Source organism: Amphiprion ocellaris, chromosome 16 (assembly GCF_022539595.1).
Source record: "Amphiprion ocellaris isolate individual 3 ecotype Okinawa chromosome 16, ASM2253959v1, whole genome shotgun sequence".
Taxonomy (NCBI): domain Eukaryota; kingdom Metazoa; phylum Chordata; class Actinopteri; family Pomacentridae; genus Amphiprion; species Amphiprion ocellaris.
Genome location: NC_072781.1, coordinates 14472475 through 14495114, shown reverse-complemented (window position 1 = coordinate 14495114; position 22640 = coordinate 14472475). Strand labels below are relative to the sequence as shown.

The following is a 22640-nucleotide window of genomic DNA, read 5'->3' as shown; positions in this document are numbered from 1 at the left end:
AGATGTAATTAAAGAAAAAGTGGGTGACTCACCGGTGGGGTAGCGCTCAATGACTGGCAGGTCATCCACCTGCAGAGTGGCATTACCCCCACTCCTCGTAAACTTCACTATATGGTACTTTCCATCATTTACAAACTTTGACGTCTCCTCAATGTTAATGTCATCTGTTCCGACATTAAATACAACGGCAATGTTTCCTTTCTCCTGCAAAGAGAAGAGCGCAGAAAACAAAAGGGTTTAGTAATCAGGAAGCACTGCTATGTACAGTGATGGTACAAAATAAAGCGAATCGCCATGTTCAGCCATGCTTTTCCATTCCAGTAGTGTCCTTACAGTCCCTGTATACATCCACACATTAATATTAATTTAGTTATATTAATTAAGTGTTGTTTTGAAAAGGTTAAATGTTACTGTAAATGTGTGAACAGTGTGTCCTTACAGAAAATAACACATTGTGTTTCCTGCATCCCACATTAAACATTTACTTTAATTCACAGAAGTTCTAGGAAGACAAGTCACTCAACTTAGTGCTTAAAGGACAATGGTGAGTTACTACTCTATAAGTGCATTGATGACCTAATAGAAAAGCCATAATTGAATGATAAGTGGGCTGCTGGCTTAATGAAAGGAACTATGCGGCCAATGCTTTTAGGCCTGAAGATAGGCCATTTTAAACATATAGAGGGGTGATGGCAAAGGAGAACCAAGATTTGCATTATAATAAGTGCCTGTTTTATTATTATCAAAATAATAATTCATAATTCTGACCAGAAACAACAAAAATGCCTTTGCATTGAACATTTTCATTGTTCCATTAAGAAATAAGAACACAGATGGAAATTATTCATTTATTCATTAGCAAATCTTTTTTTGGTTGTGGTTCTGTGGTGTTTAACTGCCTCACTTCCTGGAGTATCAAACAAAGCAACATACGCTCTCCTTGAGGAGTGTTTATCTCAACTTTTGTTTGCTGAGCATATACACTGTGCAGTGTTATTCTAAGTGTCTATTTATTAAACTGCAAGACCTGCTGGGTGGAGCATAAGGCAGATTACTGTATGGATTACTGCTTTGGCAGCCATATTAAAGCGGCATATGTGTTATTTTTAAATGTGGCAATGCTCCTGGAAGTTTTGTGATCTTCATAAAAAAAACTTAACTGCACAAATAGGCATACTATGCATTGCACCTCAAATTGTAAAGTTAATTTTAGTAAGGTCAATTGTACAGTTGATTGTATCTACTTGAGCTCCCAGTGCACTCTGTGTTCATGCTTAGGCATTTTATGCAAAGCTGCCATGTGGGTCTTTAGAGTAACAAACATATATACACTACCATTCAAAAGTTTGGGGACACTTAGAAATGTACTTATTTTTGAAAGAAAAGCATTTTTGTTTCAATGACGATAACTTTAAATTAATCAGAAAGACAATCTAGACATTGTTAATGTGGTAAATGACTATTCTAGCTGGAAACAGCTGATTTTTAATGGAATATCTACATAGGGGTACAGAGGAACATTTCCAGCAACCATCACTCCTGTGTTCTAATGCTACATTGTGTTAGCTAATGGTGTTAAAAGGCTAATTGATGATTAGAAAACCCTTGTGCAATTATGTTAGCACATGAATAAATGTGTGAGTTTTCATGGAAAACATGAAATTGCTGGGCGATCCCAAATATATATATATGCTTTAGCCATTCATCTATCACACAAGCACATGGACACCCACTCCTTTGAGCCCTGACTGAATAAGATAAGACTGATCTGAGCAGCCTGGCAGACTGAATCTTCAAATTGCAGTGAACACAACCATCATTATATGGACAGCAGAAATAACAGGCATGGAAAAATAAAGCGAAAGTCTCAAAGGAAGTTTGAACCCAGCTTAGCCACCGTCTCCTCAGATCCACATGATTGGTATCTACTCTAATAAGCTCCTTTTACAGTACATGATCGAAGTCCCTGAATCCTACTTCTTAATCCAGCTAAGATGAGTGTGTATGTTGGTGCAGATTCTCCCTCTCTCTCTGCTTATGAGCTGCAGTGAAAGGAGCATCTGGTTGGAAGCTCAACCTTCGGTAGCAGCGCAGCACTCTGCATGTCATTATCCAGTCAGCACAGCCAATACTACACTGCATCTCCATCTCTCTCTCTAGCTCTTCCATATGCACAAACTGACTCTTTTCCAACCACCCCCCACTAAATGCACACACACACACACACACACACACACACACACACACACACACACACACACACACGCTCAGAGCCCAGTTCCCTTAAAGTGCAGAATGACTCGCATGTCTCAAGAGCCAGAAGCTAAAGTGCAATTAAAACCATTTGTAATGTGTCACACCACATTACCAAAACTAGGACAATTGTATGCTTTGCAATGTAATTTCAACAGATTATATAATCTGATGCATTAAAGCTACAGTACAAACACAATTTACTGACTGCTCGCAGGCCTAAACACCAATCAACGAAAACTGAAAAGCAGATGGCTACAGCAAAAGCAGCTCGCGTCCCGTTTTTAGAGTAGATTGAGCGAGGGGATGATCTGGAGATGCCTGTGTTGTAGTAAAATCGTGCGCCTGTTGTAATCTGAGTCATTTCAAGAGATTTGCCCCTCTTGAAACCCTTCAGCGAGAGCTACTGAGACAGCAGCTCCTCAGCAGGACTAAACGCAACGAGCGAGAGCAGATACCGTGAGCATCTGCCACCGTCAGACCCCACACCAACGCCGATTTTCATGCAAATTACTGTATTTTAGGCACTTGAATATACAGTCAAATTTTACATGAAACATTAGTAATTTCAAAAGCGAACTTCTTTCAAGGACTACCACACACGGAACACATTAATTCACAACTTTTTAGTGCCATTGCTTTTAGAAAAAGAGAGAAAGAAAAAAAAGGAGAAAAAAAACTTTTTCATGGAGGGACCAACCCAATTAAAATCCTGCTTTTAATAGCCTCCTTCAATTGACTTTTAATGTTCCCCATGGTCTTGTTAATAAATTTACAGCATTTAGTCACAAACTGCCAAGTTGAATTTCCATAACATAAAAAAAAAAACCCAGTTAACAGTCTTGAAAAGAGACGAGGAGGTAGATGAAAGAGAGTAACAGACAAAGGACCAAACTATCAGATTTACGGAGTCAGATGTCAGATGAAAGATAAGAGCTAAATCTTCAGTCTCGTTTCTGACATGTTTAGAGCCAATATTTCACCCATTTTAACGTGATTAACATTCACTGTTATCGCCTCTGCCTTCTGAGCTGGCATTTACTTTAAACACCAATATTTTTTTTTTTCTGGAATAATAATCCAATACATTTCGCCGTTTCCTGAAATTTGATAGACTTAGACATGTAGTTTCTCAGTTAGTTCAGCACTGAGAGGAGCCTAATCCTGAAGCTCTAATAGGGTGCAGGCTTATGTCAGAGAGTGACTGATAGCTGCTTACATAAACCCAGCCCATTACACCCAGTACGATTTTAGGGCTGCTCACTTGGTAAGTGCTGCTCCCCACAGAGCTGCTCCCCCTGGGAACATACTGTACGGTGCGCACATACCGCACCCGAAGAATTCAGTCCTGCCTGACACGCTGCACGCTGCCTTGATTAATTGCTCATCAAGCTGCAATAGAGTTTAATTAACTGATGAAGTTGATCCACCATTCTCCTCTAATCTGCTCTTCTTTTTTTTATGCTTCTCATCCTTGCAGCTGGAGGGTGGAGTAGCTGCAGAAATACTCAGGGTGTCAGTTTCTCGTTAAAACTCTCCATCTGCATTCATTATACAACCATAGAGACACTTGTTTTAGTAGCTATAAAGCTGCAAAACAGCCTCCGCAGACCCAGTGTTTTTCCGAAATTATTCCGATCATTTTTCTCCCAATCAAGTCAACAAAACCATGTTCGAACAAATGTGTGTTAAATGTTTCATGCACCTTAATGACAGCTTAGATGAACCTTACTTAATTTCTTTCGGTACGGTATTACCATAAATAATGAATCAATAAATAAATAATATCTTTGTATTAATGGTTTCGTTAAAATGATACGGTATGCTGTTCACAATTTGCCCGAGGCTCAAACAAACCAAGTACAAAACAGAAGTGCACCGAGTGAGAGAGATCCATTGACGTTTGTAATGGTTTACTGGAGCGAGCTTATTTACCCAGCCCACGTAATGCAACATAAAAGAGAAAGGAAGTGAGAAGTGGTATTTGAGATGGTGTCGGGCCTCCTCTCCAATCTCTGCAAAAATGAACACCACGGTGTAGGCCGCCCTAATGTTTTGCTTGTTTATGAGTCATTCATGTTGACAACCATTGTGCACCCGTCACATTTCATATCTCACCAGTCTGACGCCACGGGACTGCAACACATCTCCCCCCAGTGCACATGTCTGTGAGGGGTCTGTTGGCAGGTGGGAGAGCACCTCCGTCATCTCCTCGCTGTGTTATGTGTGTGTCCCTGTGTGCGCTTGTTGAGAAGATATTACGCTCTCACTGTAGAAGCTAAATATCTTAATGCAGCTCGGGCAAACTGTACTGTTCACCTTATCATTTAATTACCTCTGACAGTCTTCTGCCTCTGCCTTCTTATTTTTTTTATTTTTTTTTAGCAAAGCTTGGTTAATGAAATTACAGAAGTAATGGAATAATTAGGAGAGGAAAAATGGATTTTTTCCCTTTATACCATGTGGTCCATATACTGTACATTATGTTGGTAATTCATTTATACAATTGCAACTATGGGTACACATACAAACACACACAGACAAGCAAACGTGTAATCACCGCCATCGTATTTAGAGTATTGTTAAGTCATAATAAATTGAAGGCTGTGTCAAAGCAAAACCACAGTGTGGCAGAAAATGAAATTTTAGCCTCATATGATACATTAACTTCCTAACACCCCAAACAATTTAATGATGTTATGGACTGCAGCAAACCAATTGTCTCTATGGCTCTGAAACCAGCGGCGCTTGCATATCCAATTTTATTTTACACTGTGGCCGCAGTAAAGGATGAAAGCTCAACCGTCAACATCAACCATCATCCATATGATCACTATCATATACAGTATGTGCAGCTTAATAATGCATCAGCGTGTCATTCTTTATATATGTCCATCGGCACAGACATATAAATGCGTATTGACATAAGTACAATCTCATCATATCGCTGTTGCTGTATTGTAGCTTCAGGTGAGTAAAAGACTCATAAAACACGAATCCTAGACATCAACCAAAGACACAAAATTGACATAAAAGCATGTGGTGCGTACTGTGCACTTTTCAACATTTGCATTATATATCTTTAACATCCACTAAAACATTTGTAATATCGTGGCCAAGATGTTTGACGTCATTGTTTACTTCTCCTTCAGCAGAATTCATATTAGTTTGCTGTCCTCCTTACATCTAATTAACATCGCATTATGTAATATGCTGTCAGTAAATAAACTGCGTATATAAAATGATTCATTTGGAGATTACTAAGAGCACAATCTTATTTTAAAAAGATTTAATTGCCTGCAGAAGGCACAGACTGTTTAAACAAAAAGGAGATAGTCTACCACCCTGCCTACCATCAGAACTAATGAAAAGAGTCAGCACCCCATCTGGCCTGCATTGTCTCACAGACGTACCAGTATGCAGTAGATATTTATAATGGCACTGCTTCTATAAATATGACGGTGGCAAGGAAATACATTCAACTTGCTGCCTCCGTTAACTGTAGATACACGAGCTAAAAGCTTGGAGACAGCCGTAAGGAGCCTATGTCTGTGAATTCTATGTTACATGTAAGTAAACTGCTGATATATGTTTGAAAACATGAAACAAAGTTGTTCTGCAAGATCCTCCTCCCCCTTCACTTCACGACCGCCTTCAAGCACTTCCAGTGTGGTGTGGTATAAGTGCATTTGCTGGGAGCTCTGCTTATTTCGAAATCAAGTCCGCCGGCGAAAAGTGCCTAATTATCTGTGAAGTTGGCTTGAAATTGTTTCCATTGCTAGGAGACTATATCAAGTGGCTTTCTGTAGGAGAGCTTCATCAAAAACCAAGTTAATAAATCATCAAGCCAGCCACAGTGGTTGTTTGAAGAAGGGCGCTAAGAGAATAACAGGAGACATGAGGTTACTGTAGCATTAAAAGGAACATAATAGGAAACATTCCTTTATTTTTATGTATAATCCAACAGCACCGTCCTTGAAGAAAACACACATGCGGGAGGCACTGTGGTATAATTACCTCTATGGAAATATAAATTTTTCCCTCATTAGAGATGAAGTTCAGGAATTTACATTCAGCTGGAAGTGACAGGAGTGTCGGTAATGGGAGCTGCCCAGTGGCACTTTTGAAAAGGCACTGCTTGTCTTTTCCATGAAATGACATTTGCTGTCTGTCTGTACGGTTTCTCTCGCTCCATCTTTGGCCCGCCTGTGACACATTCCATCAAGGGAGGTCAACAGATATCTGAAATTTCGTTCTCTCTCACTCAAAGAAATCAATTCAGGTTTCAGGTGATTCTCCTGTCTGTCCAGTTGTGACAGCTGGCGCGCAGTCGGGGTGAGTCGACCTTCATCTCCGTCCTCTCCGTCAGGACTTCCTGCGTCCCCTGAGCATAGTCAGAGTCCAGCTCACTTCATCTGTACGATTCATACCGTACGGCTTACTGGCTGAATAGGATCAAAGATAATCGAGCGCGCGTTTGGGGGAGAGCGGGGATTATTAGCAAAGAAAATAAAACAGTGACTTCAGCTAGACCTGGGGACATATGTCCGAAGGCAGGGAACATATGCAATGACTGATCCCTAATCCCACGAGATTTGTTGACATGATAAATATATCCATCATGAGAAACATTGGTGTGTCGACCTATCTTATCCCTATGTCAAAAGAGCAAAAACTAATGAAAAAGTTGTGCTATTTACATGTAATGCTGTCTAAGATCCAAACATGTATTTTTATTTTAAAGTTTAACCCACCTGCGTGTTATTATTTTGAAGGTTTCTTGTAATAACAAGATACATTTTCAGAAACCTGGAATTCCTCGTGTCTGACTGAAATCCACTCCACTGTATTTTCTCATTCTATGACCTCTTCTTCAGTTCAATACTTTCGACTATAATTATGTAACAGGTTTGCTAATCTTGTGAAAAAGTGTCATATGCATTTCACCTCTGTAACCCAGAATCACAGTCTCAACACACTTCAGCTAAATTATGTCACATTTCCATAATTACGCAATTGTGTTTGTAATTCATAATTATACAATCATCTGGGTGCTTGACGTGACACATAATTAATGGCAGTAAATGTGCCATTTTGACAGACAAAAAAATAAAAAAGATTTAGATCCACAGATTTGAGGTCATAAATTTGTATATATGGCATAAGAGATTGTAAGAGGGAGCAGCCAGTGACTATTTTCTAGGAAAGCAGACATTCAGTCTGACTATAAATTGCTATATAACTCTCAGAATGGTTCTTACTTTTCTCATAGCTCCACTTTTGGCTTAGTTAGAGACAGAAAACCCAAGTGGAACTAATACAAGCAGCTTCGGTCTTTCCTTATAATGGCTCTACTGGTGAACTAAAATAACTTGACTCCCTGTATGGACTAACGAGGTTGCAATCAGGGGATATTAGCTTGCAATCATTGGAAAATATAAACATGTGGTGGTGAAAGATGTTCAAACACAGTGGATGACTGTTGGCAGTTCATGTTATTTAAAAGACACAACACACACACAATCACTGTAATACAAATGTGGACAAAAAACAAACCCCTACATTTTAGTCTGTGGTCACTATTCGTGTTGTCAACAATTCCATCTAAATGACAGGGTCTAAAACACCTTATTCTACACAGCTGAAGAGAAAAATACAGCTCCTCTAAAATTTTCTGTGCTTGCAAATAACAACATGCATAAATCTGAAAATCTATGTCACCTTTATGAACTCTCTCTTTTACTGAAAAGTGATTTTATTAAAGAAAAGTAAAACAAAACAAATCCTACTATTATTGGAAAGGACGACCTGTCCGTGTGCTGCATCTCAGAAGAAGTGACACAAATCGACTTTCTAACTAATGTAGAAAGCTGAAATAATATTTGCTTTTTTCTGCTTCAAGCTCGTCGGTATTAGTTTTTACAGCTGAGGGCATTTTCAGTAGATAGTAACTAGACAGTGAGAATATTCAGTGCTGTATGTGACTGGATATTCTGCTGGCAATATGTTTTGATGCTATGATAATCAAATGCAGTAAAATGTCAGAATTCAGGGATCAATATGTTAACAATCCGTGCGAACTCGGACAAATCCATGCACCTCCTGCATGCTCTTTCCTTACACCTTGCTTTCATCAGACAGGCAGCTGGAGGGCTTATGCATATTCAGGCTCACTGCATATGCATGCAAGTTTCAGTTAGCCTGGAATGCTAACATACTGAATATGGGCCTTAATCCATATTGCTCTTTTTTTCTCTTTTGTTGGTGGATCCATTTAAAATACAGCATAAGGGAAACTGACCAGATTACATATAGTAAATTTACATGAGAAAATATATAAAAATACAATAAATTGTACACTCCTTATTGTGTTTCTACCATAGGCCAAGGGGTGAAAGTAATAATGCACATAACACACAGACAAAGCAATTCTCAATGAACAGATATGCTGTGTTTCTTTCTTGATAACCTGTTTTGCATTCTTGCAAATCATCCAGATCAAGACATGCTCAAAACATTTCTTGTGAAGTACAGCTTGGCAAAATTATTTTGTCTTTTGTTAAACTGGCCTTTTGGAACTCCAACTCCAAATCTAAAAATGTCCAATTATTTATTCTTAAGCTGAGTCTTTCATATGGTAATTAATGAATTTAATTATCGAAAGCTGTATAGCCTATTGATTTGAGACTCTGACCTGTGTGAAGAATCTTGAATTAAGTTTTTTACATGATAACAAGTCACTGTTAGCTAAGCAGAAACAGCAAAAACAAAGCAAAAAAAACCCCAAAACTTTAGGATGACACCATATCTCATTTTTCAACATTAAAATATTCTTGCTTTGAAGATAGGTTGTGAGAAACAATAAAAAAAGCTCTTCAAACATTCAATTCTGGAAACTGTAACCTGCATTTACACAGGTTGAGTCATTTCAGCACCAAAGCACAATTTTATTTATTCTTTTAAACCAAATTAAACAATAAATGTGTCCCTCAAATCCTTGGTTATATTTCTTAAAGAACCCTGTGACTAATTTAGTCACTCGTGCTTTTGCGGAGGAAAAATTTATTTATTTTTAATCAAGGGTCTGTAAGCTAAAAATAAATGATGCACAGACTGTGACCTGTGAAATAAACCCACAGCCTCCATACTGCAGAGCTGTGTTCCACTATAGACACTTCTAAATGAGACTATCATGTTGTTGGATTTAGAGCAATGGATGCCGTCCAACAATCTTCGGCGCCACCATTAACTGGTACATTGAAGCTTTCTTACATTTGGCACCAGGAGCTAGAAACTCTTGCCTGTTACATCTACATCACAAATTAATCTTCGAGCATACTGCTTTTTAGAAAAGTACATCAGAAACAGAAGTGATAACAGCTTAGACTGAGTTGTGGCAACTTAATAAAACAAGGCACTTTTATAATGAATATAGTGTTTGCAACACTGTTTGCATGAAATGTGATAAATGTATGTAATCATCCAATATTTAACATTATTATACGGTTGTTCCCGGTTGTACTGAAACATAATTGCATTTAACTGTTTATGTTTATTGATTATGAGGGTCATAACATAGACCTGTTCAACAGATGTAAAAACCAATATGTAATCTTTCATTTTCCTGTTTAAATCCCCCCAATTAGCCTTTATAAATAATATATACTGTACACAGTTCAGCCTTGTCCACATTCATGTAGATATTTTTTCCTCTGTATTTGGGACTCTCATCCAGATTCTAACAGAATTTTATGCCATTCAAATGGAGATTTTTTTAAAAAGGTCTTCTAAAATGGAGATATTTAAAAACTATTATGTCCATCGATGTAGACATGCAAAAACAAACAGTTGTGTAAATTATGATATCCTGCCTAAATTCACAAATTCCCATTGTTGCTGTGATGAGCTGCACCAAAAACAACAATAGCGAAGGCAGACAAATAGCAAAAAATATCTCTTCATATGGAAATGGCCCTAATAAATAGCTTACTTAACAGTGGAACTCATAATTTATCAACAATTTTAACTTTACCTATTACAGTGATATACTTACAACTCTTCTTTTGCTATATTAGCAGTCATCTGTTTATACACCAGTTGTCCATCACCATAGTTTTCCAAATAGTTAAATACATTAAGAAACAACGAATTCTGAACCACTTCTTAAATGTTAATACATTCCCAATGAAAACTAAGTAGGAGGTCACATTCACCCAATGTGCAATTTTTATTTATTTTAATGTTTATTTGGCAGGGACGATACACACAACATTGCCACAGAAAAGGGAAAATGCGATGCATGTAAGACGTCTAGCTTCAGCTAATTTGCAGTCTTTGTCCCTGTTCAGGCGTTTAAAATACAATGAAATATACTAAATACAATCAAAAAATGCAATGACACAAATATTAGTGCCGTACAAATATTCATAAATATTCATAAATTACAGTCAGTCTAACTCCCTAAAAATGCACAAAAAATATTAATATAGAAGCAAGAGGTCGTTAAGCTTGTTGCTATAGCAATGGCAGGGAAGGGGCAGATGCAGCTGTGGTTTAAATTCTCTTAGATACTGATGTTTGTTGTGGGCAGAGAATAAATATCAACTGCTCAGTCAATATGCCATTTCCAATATCACACTATTTCCTTTTAAACTGCCAACAGCAGCAGGCAATTGCAATGTCTGGCCAGTTGTCAGCAGCAGTAAGAAAAACACACTGCTAAACACTATAGTTGAAGCAGAAATGTATATTGCCAATAGCTGTTATTTAACTGGGTTAAAGTGTTTTAGGGTGCATTTTTCCTTTAAGAGAACCCTGGAGTACTTGTTTCTAATACTTCCACACAACTGGGAAACTGCCAGGCTTTAAAATTGCCGTCATCAATCAAGAGGTTTTAAAGGATGCAACAAGCAATTTCATGGATGACTTTTTTCAACTTCTCCAACATTATTCCCCATCTGCCCCATGTATTATTGTGGCATTTTTCCCCTCCAACCTAGCCCTGTTTCTCTTTGATTTCAACTGCGCAGATAAAAAGTCTCACAGTGCTCCCTCACTCATTAATGTCCAGTGACTCCTTGGTTCTTTAATGTTGACATTGCTCATGCAGATTTTCCTTTATTTTCACTCTGAAGCCAAGTTCATCTCAGAAGAGAAATGCATTTAAGCATCTGCAACAAGAAGCGTTAACTTATGACAAGCACTACGCTTTACTTAAACCTCTGAGGAATGAATCTCGTCCTAGATATTTCAGATAATGGAGGACTATGGCTGCTTCCACAATATTTTTTTTTTTAAAAAGTGACTCTCTGGCCCCATTTTCATTTTGAACAATAGCTGGCTGATCAGGAAGAAGCTGGGGGAGGGGTTGAGGGTGGTGGGAGGAAGGCAGAGGATTCAGTTGCTGTGTTTATGATACAGAATCGAGGCTCTTTGCCTGAAAGCTGGGTTTCCCTTTCAGCAAATAGGTGAGGTGAGATCTAATCATTTTATCCTGTTCAATCAAAGCTGAGCACATGAATAGATCTGATATGAATTGTTAGCAGGGGAGCAGAAAGTGTATCGCTGATAGAACAATCACAACAAGGAAAGTTAAAAAGGATAATTTTCAAATAGGGAAAACTATGTTAATATTGATTCAAATTACAGTACAAAAACACTAATCCATACTCTTTCATTTATACTGTTTGGCTACAGTAAAAATAATGTAACAGCAGTAGTCAGATGCACACAACAGTGTTGTCCTCTTTCACATTTAGGAAAGTAAAAAAAAAAGGATCTGATACAACCCAAAAAGAAAACAGTCAAATTATCATGGGGGATAGCCGTGGAAATGTGTGATTTCTGCAGCAAATGGGATATTTACTTTATAGTTGTTTTTGTGCTGTTTTTCTCAGACAGTCTCCTAATGCCTGTATGCTGCTGGCCATATCTTTTCAAAACACGAGGGAGTCCGATACTTACATGGAGGACCCTAAAGAGATATTGGATCATTGTCTTTATCCCCAAGTCCAGCAGCTATTTTTGAGCGAAACTGACCCAGTATCTTTGTGCTGATGGATGCTCCGATATACTGCAGAGGATTGTTAGGAACAGTACACCTTACCAGAAACAGGACTTTTAAAAAAATATATTGGGTCTTAGTCCTTTTTTGATGTGTTTTTTGTGCTGCCTTTCTGCACTGATCTCGAATTTACAGCTGAGCGACCACTAAAGACAGCTATGGTTTTCTCGGTTACAGCTCAGAAAAAGCAACTCTACCATACGTTAATGATCTGCTGCAGTTGGCCAGTCATCGCAGCCACTGGACTTCACTTCAATACTTTTAACAAGCTGTTATAGATGGGGATTTATCTACTAGGTCAGATAGTAATTGCTGAGTTTCAACCCCCAAAAATACAAACACAAATGTACGATACACTTGCAATTTGGATCTGGACTGATAGCACAAAATGCGACAACATATTTTCAGATTAAAATTTCCGTTATTTTTAATATTTATAGGTGCTAAAACCAAGTAAGTCAGCTTCACTTTGGATGCTTTCTTGTTTTCACAGGCTGAGTGAACAGCTGTCAACACCTGCCAGCTTCCTCTGCGCACACTGCAAGGATTTAAAATTCATCCCCCTCCTCTGTCCTATGGCAGACTGACATTATGGTGTCGAAGAAAATGTCTGTTAGGGCCACAGAGCAAGGTGACAAGTCTAGCCAGGAGCCGTCATTATACACAGTCAGTTTTGAACCCAAATACATTTTCATAAAATGGCAGTAGCAGTGCTTTTCTCTCCCAATTAACACACACCCATTGCAATCAGCGTTGATTTAAACTGATCTCATTCATCTAAATCAACAATAAGATGATGCAACCATATAATTTTATCTAAAGATTAAGAGGCAGCAAAAAAAAAAAAAACTCTTTTAGCCCACTCAATTTCAGGATTGCGTACAATTATTCTCACTTGTCATTTACTTTGAGTGCAGTGAGGAGCACCTGCTCAGGGATAAATAGTGTGTGGTGAAAATCTGCCAATGAACACAGTGACAGTGGTGCTGACAGCCGCTCAGGAAGGTGATGACAAGTAGAGACCAAGTGACAGATATCTGGATGTTTGTCATCTCTGCAGAGCTGACCAAGATCTTTCATCTCAGCTCACTGTGCTTTGATGCAGCTTTGTCTCTGCTTCCCTTCCCTCCTTATATTCAGATTCAGCAGCATGCAGAATGTACAGGTTTAGAGCGCAGCACGGACAAGCTTTCAAAAGGATTCACCAATTTTTCAAACAGTTTCTCTTGTGTTTTTGCCCGTGTGAAATTATCTATAGCTATGATCAACTGATGCTGTATACAGGGGGAGTAACTGGTGGAAACACAATGGTCCTGAATGGCTAACTAGCTCCCCTGGGAAACGGCTGTTTGTGCAACTGCCTCATTCATCTTCAAATAGCCCATGCTGGTCATGTGATATTCATCAATTGATTATCAATAGAGCGACCAGGCTTTGTAGCTCTGCACTGTGTAGTGACTGAATGATTAACTAGACGAGGTATTGACACATTTTAATTGTTGTACTATGAGGAAGCCAATTACATTTGCTCAAATGAGTGGAAATTGATTAAGGAAGGCTCAGGGGTTGCTTCAACAAGAAACTGCTGGAAAAAAACTGTGTGATTGTCGGGTTGTATTTTTGAGACTTTTTTAGCATCTTCTAATGAGACAATGTCACCTCGCCACTGGCTTTGTTTTTTTTTATTCTGTAATTGACTTCTTAGATATTTACCTAAATTTGCAACTCCTAACTGGACTGTCTGGGACCCACACTGTGGGTACTAACATTCAAGTGGACATTAATTTGACATGTACCACCTTCCTAAACATTGTTGCAGAGCAGGCACACACCCCCAGGGCAACAGCGCTCTCAGACGGCAGCAGCATTCCCTAGCGGGACAATACGGCCCCCCATACTGCAAAAACTGCTTAAGAAGAGCTTAAAGAACACAACCGATAGCCCAAGGCATTGACTTGGCCTTCAAGGTCCCCAGATCCCAAATCAATTAATTATCCACGGAGGCCCCACCCAGTGTCAGACACGACAGGACACCCTGAGAGTTTCCGTCTCCATGCACCGACTGGTCGGAGCGGTTTTGGTGGCACAAGGGGGACCTACACAATATCAGGTAAGTGGTTTTAATTTTCTGGCTGATCAGTGTAATCAAACACTAAAGCACTGGCAGGGGCCATTTTGCAGGCTCCTCTAGTTTTGTGATCGGTTTTTGTTTTCCATTTACAACTCCACACACCTTCTAGTGCTACAACACTAAACAAAAAAAGGGCCTATTTTCTGGACTGTGGTCGATTGTTTTCTGGGCTGCCGGTAATGGCACATAAAGGCGCTGCTCCTGCTGGTGTTGAAATTAGCACAGGGCAGTCATGCGTTACTACAGTGCACCTTAAAACCTGTCAGACAGAAAAGCCGACACCTTTGATTTGGCCTCTCCAGAACTTGATGCTATGAAAGAAAAGTAATTTGCTGTTACCCTTTTTTTTATCCACAGTTAACCCAATAACTGAATGCAGAAATTTCCTGTCCAAAGACAGGGAGACACAGTTCAGCCTGCTCACAGAACATGCTTGATTTGACTCCTCTCTGGACTTGCTGACACCTCTAACTTCAAGGTACCACACAGACATCTGTGTAGTAACTACTGTAACCTTGCTGATGTAAGCAAACTAATCAGACCTGTGATACCTTTAAAATAACTCACTTGGAGCTCCATGGTAATTGGGGACAGAGTGCGTATTAAGCAATATTGACATTCTAAGTACAAACATCTCCTATAATATAGTGGTTAGTTCCTAGCATTTACACAGAGTCTTAAAATCATCGCTTCTCTTTTGAACTGAGAGTCATAAGAGGGGCCTTGATCCATACAATTTTCATCTCTATTTCATCATGAATATGTAAACTGCAGCTATTTCTCTAGTAAAACATGATCCGTAGGGGCCAAGGCAATGTGATGAAGACTTGTGTCAGGCCAAGTGAGCTGGAACTGATGGTGCACATAATTAATGGTCTGAAATAGACTGAGAATTAGTGCTGGGCTGGGATGTTAATTGACTATGATACTTGGGCTGGTGCCTCTCAGCCTGAGGCTCTTACTCTTTTCCCTGTGCTTTGCTGTATCACTTTGCTTCGATTTTCACTGTGTCCTATTTCTTCCACTCCTCGCTTTGCTTTCTCCTGATTTTGCCTCCTACTCAAGTCCCCTCTCCCTTTTTCAATCTCATTTTCCATGTTTCTTATCCTTTCCTTGTCAGTCTCCTTTACCTTGAAGGTATCTGGAACTTCAAAAACAGAGAGGGATAGACATGTGACGCACATTTCTCATGTGGAAGCAGCCACCTACACAACTTTGCAAGCCTTGGTTGTCTCTTGAAGGACAGAAAAGTCTCTGTAATCATGCCAGAGTTGAACATTAATAAGACTACCATGCTAACATGCATGAACACACACATTCGTGCAACGACAGAGAGCTAAAACTTTACAATGTATAGTTACCACGGCATTATACTGACATCACCTGTTTAACACCCTCTTCCATAATTCATCTGCTAAAATAGACAACCTGTGCACCTCTGGAGCAAGAATGTTGTAGAGGTGGTGTGCCTTAATAAATAAGCAAACAAACAAGGTCACATATGAGCTGGGTATAGCATTGTCTTCTACCTACAGTTTCACACCTTTAATGGACACTTTTTCTAGCATTGTGTGATGCAATACTGTGATAGATGAAGTAGTTCTTTACGTTTATACCAAGAAAACCCATTGTATAGTAATATTTAAACAACAGAGTCAGAGATTTGCAGACTTTTTGGTTCCCCAGTATGGCTCAAGGTCCAAGAACAATGGATTCTACAGTTCACCGTAATGTCCATAAAGTACGTCACTAGCATTTATACTTGATAAAGGCCTGCATCTTTTACATTTACATCCTCAGTTTTTTAACAGAGACGTTCTGTTAGAAATATAATATCTCCAAGTGCAGGTCCAAGAAAAATAATAGATACTAAAAGCTAGGAGCTACACTTCTCCATATTACTTTAATTCCACCACATTTAAAAACAAATGCATTGAAATGAATATGTACTAGTTACAAACAGAAATCATCTCCAAATGGGCTCCTGCTGCTTTTATATTGTTTCAAAAGTTTATATTTTGTGTTTTTGCAGTCTTTAAACATTATTTTATGATGAAGCATGGCTGTTCCATTATCCTCTTTGTTTGTATGTGGATAATAGACATATTCCACTCAATGACAACAGTTCCAACTGCCACCGCCACCACACCCAAAGAGAAAATAAAGCCAGGCTGAGGCAGTTCAGTTTTGATAACAGAAAATCAGACACTGCCAAAGCTTTGTGGCCATCATTAATCTCCTGCCCCAGTGCCTGACCCATAGGGAGCAACTGGTGATGGAGACGAGGAGAAGCAGAAGATAGAGCAGGAAGGAGAGACTGGGGTGAATGAGTGGAGTGAATTAGAGAGTAAAAGAGGAAGGCACATCAAAGCTGGGCTAGAAAGATGAAAAACTCGATTACTGAGAAGAGAGGTGGAAAAGTACAGAGTAGGTAGCTAAAGAGGACAGGAATTCAAGGTATTAAGACAAACAGCAGGAGCTGGTCTGAAAGGAACCGGGTAGACTGAAGGTATAAAGTCGGCCTCATCACTCCATCAGAGATTACATCGTGTCCACATGTCTGGTCATCCACACAGAGATAGCAATCACAGTCATTCCAGTACCTCCCCCATCACAACCCATTACTCTATCTCTCAGCCACATGCGACACATGTTGTCTTGGTGATGATCCCTGGGACACCATGCTGTCATGGAGGTCTCACTTGTCAGTGCTCATGAGCATTACCTCCCATAGCACTAAGTAGGCTTTTTACGTGGGCAGCGGTGGCCGAAGTATCCACTGGCCAGCGAGAGTAAAGGCCGCCATTGATTTGTTGCACTGAAGGACAGGCTGAGGTTGGAAGCCTGAGGTTGTGGGGTTGAGGCTGTGCTGGCTGTCAGGGTTTAAAGGCTGCTGGAGTTCTGAGACAGCTCAGCGTACAGAGGCATTTATCATCAGCAAGGTAACTGGCTTCTCTGAAAGCAACTCAGGCGAAAAATGAACAGCTGCCACGGCTGCACTCACAAAGACCCCACCATTCTTTCTGCCTTTCACTGGCCTCAGTTTCCAGCAACAGGAAACAAGTCAGACACACTGTCATTCAAAGACGTAACTACTCACAAATAGTCATAATTTTCTGGCTAGAAATGATGCTTTGGAATTGAGGGCCTCTAAAGTGCATACTGTATGCAGGAAGGAAGCAAAACAGAAACGTTTAAAACTAAAGTGCAAAGATTCCTACAGTGAATCTGTCCTTTTGACAGAATATTTTAAAGATATAAACTGAAAGTGCTGCTAAATAGGCTGAATGACCTCTACTGAATAATTTGATGTACATCGTCTCTGCAAACAGACCAACTCTCCCAGATATGCACAGTCCATGATATGGCATCAATTAATTAGGTGGCTGATAGAGCTTACTTTGTAGTAATAATGTAATACTGCAGTGTCTTTCCAGAAAGCTTTTAAAGCAGATATGCATTGACCTTGAAAGTCCAAGAGATGAAAGTTTAGTATTGAAAAGATGTAGAAGGAGTAACATTAGTCAAGTGTTTGATGAAAACGTAATACAAAACACACCAATAATCCTTTCTTTTCTAAGTGGATATGAAATGTCTGCAATGTTGTGACTGTGTTCAGTATAATAGAAATAGTAATGCACATCAGTTTTTTGTAAGATAAAAGTGGTAAAACATTTGAAAAAAGTATATGAACAGTGTATCAAACATCAGCATTATGATGTATTTGTAATTTTACTGGATGGTGTTTTAGCCATTTCTCCATGTTTTAAGATTTAAAATGAGGACATTCTTCCTTTCTCATTGTCATGCTGTTTTCTTTCAGCAATCTGTGCTTCAGTACAATTTTCTCTAGATGGGGTTTTTGTTATTTCAAGAGCGGCATGTACAGCATTGTACGCACACACATGGCACACTGAGCCTCCTGCAACAAGACTGCTCTTGGATCTTTGCTACGACAACACTGGAGATGTGTGTTCTTGTTTTCTATCAGGTGTTAGTAACCAGAAGCCTGTTCTACTACCACAGGGGAGAAGGGTGTATGTATGTCACTAGTGCTTCCATTGACCTCCCTTGTAAGACAATAATTAGCATTCCCATATGGTTGTTTAACACCATTAATGAAAAATGTTTGTTTTACATGGCAGCACACACAATTACATTCATTTACCCTCATTATTTCTCCGTTATTTTAGCATGGTGTTACCCTTTTCTTTCCGTCTCTGTCCAGCTCATGGTTTCTATATCTCTGTCTTCCTGAAGCTCAAACAGAACGTGGGCCCATTTCCTCGTGCAGTGCAGAGTGTTGGGGAAGGCTGCAGATTAAAAAGCCTTCCCCTGGGTGCGCTCACCAGGCTGTTCAGCACTGCTCGCCAGGGAGATTCACTACATACATTCTCTTTTATGGCCCCTTCCTTATTCATCATAACACAGCTTCAATTTTATTAACTTCTCCAGCCAAGCATACATCCTTCCCTGTGCCATCAGTCTTTTTCTCTCTATTTCCATCCGTACAGTTCGCCTCTCCACCCAGTTCCCCATGATGCTCATAAGCACACCTACACAAGCGTACACTGTTATTGGATCGCATGTATACAGATTTAACACTGGGGATGGCTGAGTAAATGGTGACATTTCTTTCAGTCCGAGCAGGTCTTTATCTTCCTGTTGGGCAAAGTGTTGTTCCCCAGCTGTGTCTAGCTTTGACACTGTCTCAGGCCCAGCTGGCCTCCTGCACAAAATATGCTGATCAGGGAAGACAGATGCAAGGATGCTTCTAAACTTTATTTTTATGTAAACTGAGGACAACCAAAGAATACTGTGAATTTTGAGTAACTGGGACAAGATTGCACTCCAACAGCATTAACACTGAATAACTAAATAACAAAGCCATTATTCTTGTCTTTTAAAATGTAAATGAATTTCTTGACCATGCAGAAAGAATGATCTGGAATTTGTGCATTTCTCAATATCACATCTATCGCTAAAAAATAAATAATAAAGGGGATGTGTGATGGTTTATCTGAACAGGGTCAATGAATGAAAGGAAATGCATTATTTTTATATGTCTACACACATTATTTAGAAATGCATATTGTTGGAAAAATGCAATGACTTGGCCTTAAATCTTCCTGAGATCATGTATAAGCATAAACTCCAAATGATACGTAAAAATAGATACAAAATGCCATTATTTATGTTGAATGAAACAGCAGAAAAGAAAACAGTCTTTTTCATGGATGAGGTCACTTCTGTGAACAGAAACAATGGGTAAGTTATAGTCTTACCAGACTCAAACATACACTAGAGTTCTAATAGGCTTTTTCCGGGCATTATATAGAATAAGGCCTCCAACTTCACACTGTTACCAGATTTGAGATCCAGTCTATTTTTAGTACTGTCTTTTTTGCCCTTTCCTTAGGCGGTGTAAGCACTATCCCAGACACTGCAAAAAAGGCAAATTTCCTGGTCACAGTCTTCCCCGCCATGAGAAAAAGGAATATGCCCTTGAAGCCAACACTGTGATGACTTTAGTAGAGCTTACTGACCGTGGCTGCACCGTGCGCCAAGGAAAACAGCAAAAGTGGGGAAAAAGTGGATGCAATGGACCCAACCACAGTTTCATGAGCAAGGTGAAGGCACAAAGGCCATCGTGGCGTGAAAATCTTTGATCGAGCAACTTCACCCATATTGGATCATGAAAAGGCAGAATGAAAAAAAAAGACAACAGGAGACAAACCAGTCAAGGTGTTTCTCTGAAGTTTTTAGAGTGAAGAAAATGGACAGTGCTCGTGCCTAAGGCATATTGTTTACTGCGCAGTGTACGAGATGAATTGATGTCTAGCTAAGCCTGTGCTCTCAGTATGTTTACTGTTTTTAGCCATGGCAATGAATTATTCAGTACTGTAAACCTATAGCAAGACAACTAGAAACTCACTGTGATGCAAAATGTGATACAGAGAGAGAAAGAAACAACTGTGTGTTCTTTGTTGGACTGTGTGACAGATTTGTTATTTGTGCAGCGACAACAGTAGGGATGCAATTGGCAAATAGCGTCTTCACAGTATAACTGACAAATGAAGTCTACAATTTATTTGTTCTTTTTGCTGTACATGGTGACCAAAGAAATGGAACGGCAAATTAATCATGAGTATGTTTGTGCTTTATGCAGTGTAGTTAACCACTATTTACAGTTTGATGTTTCATGTTACATATTATGTGTATACGTGCTTCAAGTCAGACTATTAATGATTTTTGGTGAACTTTTCGACTTTTTTCAAGTGAAATGTCTTAGCAATGACTGAACAAATTGTGCAGAAATTTTAGTACAGATATGTATGTTCCATATAAGATGAACTGTATTTACTTTCATTAATCCCTCACTAATACGGCTAATATAATAGATACTCTAACATTACAGTTTTGTCACCATGAGCATAACAGCATCCTGATTAGCATTTAGCTAAATCCTCTGTTTAGTGCTGGGCTAAATGTGCCACTATCCTGACCTACTGAGTCCCTACAACAAACTTTAACCATTTGATCCTTGGAAGAGTTCCAGTTACCAATTCTCAGGTAAGTGACATTTAGCAGCACCCGAAGAGAAACAAAACATGTCAAGGATTATGCTCTGCTTCTCATTAAAGATTCATGAGTTACCCACAGTCCTCTTATCCACAAACAAATTTCTGCACAAAGACACATTTATCATCAAGGTGCTGTCCAGATCATAATGAGAAAAGCCAAAACGGAGAAGAAACTGTCGTCTTCAGTTGTCCGATTCCCAGCATATGCTGCAGCTCCTGTCGACTATTTGCTGCTTAAGAGAGAGCCAATTTATTTCCCCAGAAGGATGGACCACTTGTGACATTTGGCAATGGAGCATCAGACGTTTCATCCAGCTGTTCCAGACACAGGCACACACTCGCAAACACATAGAGGATGGGGTAGGGGCTGGTGTAGTCACCACAGAGGCTTTGATAGGCTAAGCAGGATGACTTACAGCTGCTACATTTTAATGTGTAATGATCTGTGCTGCTCCTGATATAACCTCTCCCAGTCACCTATGTTCTGCTGCCAGCGTACGCGCTCACATGAAAGCACACACTGTTAAAACTGTTGTGTTCCAATATCCCACTGTATCAATTCTTCAAATGAATACTTCCATTGTTGCCCTCCTCTGTGATATTGCATGTGGCTGAATGGCCCTCCACAATATTTACCGTGCAGCCAGGAATTGTTTCTCAACGCTAGTCAAAGCAATGGGCTGTTCTGCCAGAAGCTATTAGGGAATGATCTGTTTTTACCGTGAAAACATGGGCTTCAAGGGTGCCGATTCAAATCGCAAAGTACATATGAGAGATTTCCAAATCGCTGCATTGTACGGGGAAAAAGGCTTGTCTCCTCAGTCAGGAGGAGGCACAATTACATTTCACCCATTTTGTGCACTGGAAATTATTGAGCAAATTAGAAGTATTTCAGCGGAGGTGCTTTCAGCTTTCGGAACAGTGCATCAATTGCCTGCACAGATACAATTTTTCTTTTATAACTGAACAATTGCGGTGATACAAATATAATATCAGTGAGCCTCCTATCATAACTAAGGTTTCCAGATGAGGATTGCATTGATTTAAGATTTAAAAACTATGTAACCTAAACGGGAGATGACACATCATCGTGATCATGCAACAATTTTCTGAAGACCTATTACAGACCTCAGAAGATCAATAGGTTTATATTGACTTTCACTAGAAATGATAGTAAAGAATGAGCAGCAATGAACACTACCGAATGCATCTGCATCCCCATTGCCATTTTGTGCACATATAAATGTCCTGCTGAGTGCATCTTCAAGCACGCAGAAGAGTTTGTATTGGTGTGTGTGCAGCAGAGTTGGTGTGTTGCCCTGATGGAGGGGTCACAGGGCTAAAATGAGCATGGAATCTGGAAACAGGACTATATGAATAATAAAAAGGGATGGTCGTGCCAGTCCTCCTGCATGCAAGTCTAATAAAATGCTTCTATTAGCAGAGCCATCCAGGTGTAACTTGGCTACGAAGGCTGGATATCCAAGCAGAGGAAACGCTGCAGCCTTGTTATGGTGACAGCAAATCCAAGCTCACTCTTCCAAACATTAATCCATGTGATGGCTCAATAGACTCTTTATGTGTCTGTGTGTATGCAGACATGAAATTG

General features: G+C 39.5%; 1 protein-coding gene across 27 annotated transcripts in view; it reads right to left on the bottom strand.

Annotated features, from left to right (window-relative positions):
- The window catches only part of LOC111562983 (neurexin-1a), a 249785-nt gene that overhangs the window by 41708 nt on the left and 185437 nt on the right, over window positions 1–22640 (bottom strand). For all 27 annotated transcript variants that reach the window (XM_055018390.1, XM_055018392.1, XM_055018396.1 and 24 more), the window contains one exon: window positions 33–204. In XM_055018390.1, the coding sequence (XP_054874365.1) occupies window positions 33–204 (172 nt within the window). The remainder of the gene's footprint in view (window positions 1–32; window positions 205–22640) is intronic.